Source organism: Gavialis gangeticus, unplaced genomic scaffold (assembly GCF_001723915.1).
Source record: "Gavialis gangeticus isolate Ggan-Ray unplaced genomic scaffold, GavGan_comp1, whole genome shotgun sequence".
NCBI classification, from domain to species: domain Eukaryota; kingdom Metazoa; phylum Chordata; order Crocodylia; family Gavialidae; genus Gavialis; species Gavialis gangeticus.
The window spans coordinates 47,663,717-47,666,116 of NW_017728997.1; the positions used below are offsets into that span (position 1 = coordinate 47,663,717).

The 2,400-nt window shown below is 57.6% G+C and overlaps 1 protein-coding gene across 1 annotated transcript in view; it reads left to right on the forward strand.

Moving 5' to 3' along the window:
• Positions 1-2: 2 nt before the first annotated feature.
• Positions 3-2,400, forward strand: part of GMPPB (GDP-mannose pyrophosphorylase B) — a gene marked incomplete at its 5' end in the record, with an annotated part of 9,789 nt that continues 7,391 nt past the window's right edge. Inside the window, 6 exons of the mRNA XM_019504624.1 lie at positions 3-35; positions 104-152; positions 241-383; positions 554-712; positions 1,145-1,223; positions 1,615-1,742. Coding sequence (XP_019360169.1) covers positions 3-35; positions 104-152; positions 241-383; positions 554-712; positions 1,145-1,223; positions 1,615-1,742 — 591 coding nt within the window. The remainder of the gene's footprint in view (positions 36-103; positions 153-240; positions 384-553; positions 713-1,144; positions 1,224-1,614; positions 1,743-2,400) is intronic.

Consider the following 2,400-nt stretch of genomic DNA (forward strand, 5'->3'; position numbering starts at 1 on the left):
CGCTGGAGCGGGCCATGCGAGAGCAGGAGCAACGGGTAAGGCCGGGGGCCGGGGGGGCGGGCGCGGCGCCGGCCTGTGCTGACCGCGGCCCCGTCCCCCGCAGCTCGGCATCCGCATCTCGCTGTCGCACGAGAAGGAGCCTCTCGGCACAGGTGGGTGGCGCGGCACCGGGGCGGGCGGGCGAGTGGGGCCCGGCCGGGCTGCGCTGCTGGGCGCCGCTGAGCCGTGCTGTGCCCACAGCCGGGCCCCTGGCGCTGGCCCGCGAGCTGCTGGCTGAGGGCACCGAGCCCTTCTTCGTGCTCAACAGCGACGTCATCTGCGACTTCCCCTTCACCGCCCTCCTGCGCTTCCACCGGCACCACGGCCGCGAGGGCTCCATCGTGGTGAGTGTGGGGCTGCCGGCCCTTCCCTCCCGAGGGGCAGGAGGGGGCACCTGTGGCTGCGGCTGCACAGGCCCGGTTTGCAGGGCCGAGGAAGCGCCCGTGTGGCAGGGAGGGGCGCAGAGGCGCTAGCTCTGCGCGGGGCTGCCCAGGGGTGACTCCAAGCCTCGCAGGTGACAAAGGTGGAGGAGCCGTCCAAGTATGGCGTGGTGGTCTGCGACGCGGAGACCGGGCGCATCCACCGCTTTGTGGAAAAGCCGCAGGTGTTTGTGTCCAATAAGATCAATGCTGGCATGTACATCTTCAACCCCAGCCTGCTGCAGAGGATCCAGGTAGGCGGCTGGCCAGCAGCAGCCACATTTTGGAAAGAAATGGGAGAGCAGGGGGGGAGGGGTAGATCTCCTGGGGTTATGTGCATGTGAAGCAGGGGAAGATGGCAGCTGAGGAGGGCAGGGGGGTGGCACTTCCAGGGCAATAGGGAAGGCAGCACTTGGTCACTCCAGCAAACTAAGCCTTGCTGAGGAGCACAGGGGGTTGGTAGGAACCAGTTCTGCTCAGGTGGTAGATACATGGGGATGTTCAGCATCTCTGGGGGGCTGAAAGCTGCGTGTTCACAGGGCACGTTGGTGAAGAGGAGGTCTCAGACTTGATAGGAAGGTGGGGAAGGATAGGGATCTGGGAGCTGTGAACCCATTATCTTTAGTGTCACCTGGGAGTCCTGTGGTGGAACTGGTCTTGATTTGGCCCCATGTGTTCAATTGCAGCTACGCCCCACTTCCATAGAGAAGGAAATCTTTCCAGTGATGGCTAAGGATGGGCAGTTATATGCCATGGAGCTGCAGGGTAAGGGTCTTGTCATTCCCTGGACAGAGGTGGCTCTTCCCCCAGCCTTGTCCTGTCTCAGGGAAAAGGAAATATGTCTTTCTGAAAGCTGCAGTGGCAAGAAACATCCTTGTTCTCTTGCTCTGCTCCAAGGTAAAGGAATTTATCTTTCCTTTTGCCTTGCTTCAGAGTTGTCAGGGTACTCGCCCCAAACTTATGTGCCTCTTGTATATAACAAAACTGGTGCCTCAGTATCAGATGGGTATTTCTTTTCTGATGGGCTGAGCTGTTGACTTAGCACCAGTTACAGGTATATGGGGGGGGCGGTCCTCTGCCTGCAGTAGCATCCTGGGGTCTTGGGCCAGCCCTGTGGCATGTGTCTTGTGGACTGTCAGTATTGCTCTTCCTGCAGGATTCTGGATGGACATTGGGCAGCCTAAAGACTTCCTGACAGGCATGTGCATGTACCTGCAGTCACTGAGAGTTCAGCACCCAGAGAGGCTGCATTCAGGCCCTGGCTTTGTGGGGAATGTCCTGGTGGTAAGTGCTGGTGAGCCCTGCCAACCACCGCTAGGCACATCACTAGACTAGTGCCTGTATATACCCCTTGCTCTGCTGGGCATAGCACTGTGGTGATGGGATATATGAGTGCTTCACCATCCATGTAGCTGGCCTTGGTGCTGGGGTAGTGAGCTGGAGGAAAAGGAAATACCTGTTTCCTCCTTGACCATCTGTGGAGCCACTTGGGGCATTTCCATCCTAATATGTTCCATCCCCTTGATGAATGCAGAACCAGGAGCAGAGTAACACTGGAGTGATAGCCTCCTATTCTAGGTTGCAGCACACAAGTTCCTTTGCTGCTGTGTTACAGCAGATGATAGCTTTGGCTTTTTCAGTTGTTTCACTGATAGATTGGAAGCTGCTGTCTCACTCAGAGTACTGATCCATGACCCCACGTAGGAAACTAGCTGACCTGCCACACTGGCCTGAGCCTAATCCACCTTTTTATGTATTCTGGCTGTGTCTTTCTGTGGGCATCTGGGCAGTCTTGTAAAAGCTGAGACAAGAGTGGCTTTTGACCTGATAACTGGGGGTTAGCTCCAGTGTGGACAGAGAAGGATACTGGTTGTCCATACCAGCGTAGTGATGCTGGGATGGAGGCAGTCCCCAGAGGATCTCCAGTGCACAATTCTGCATG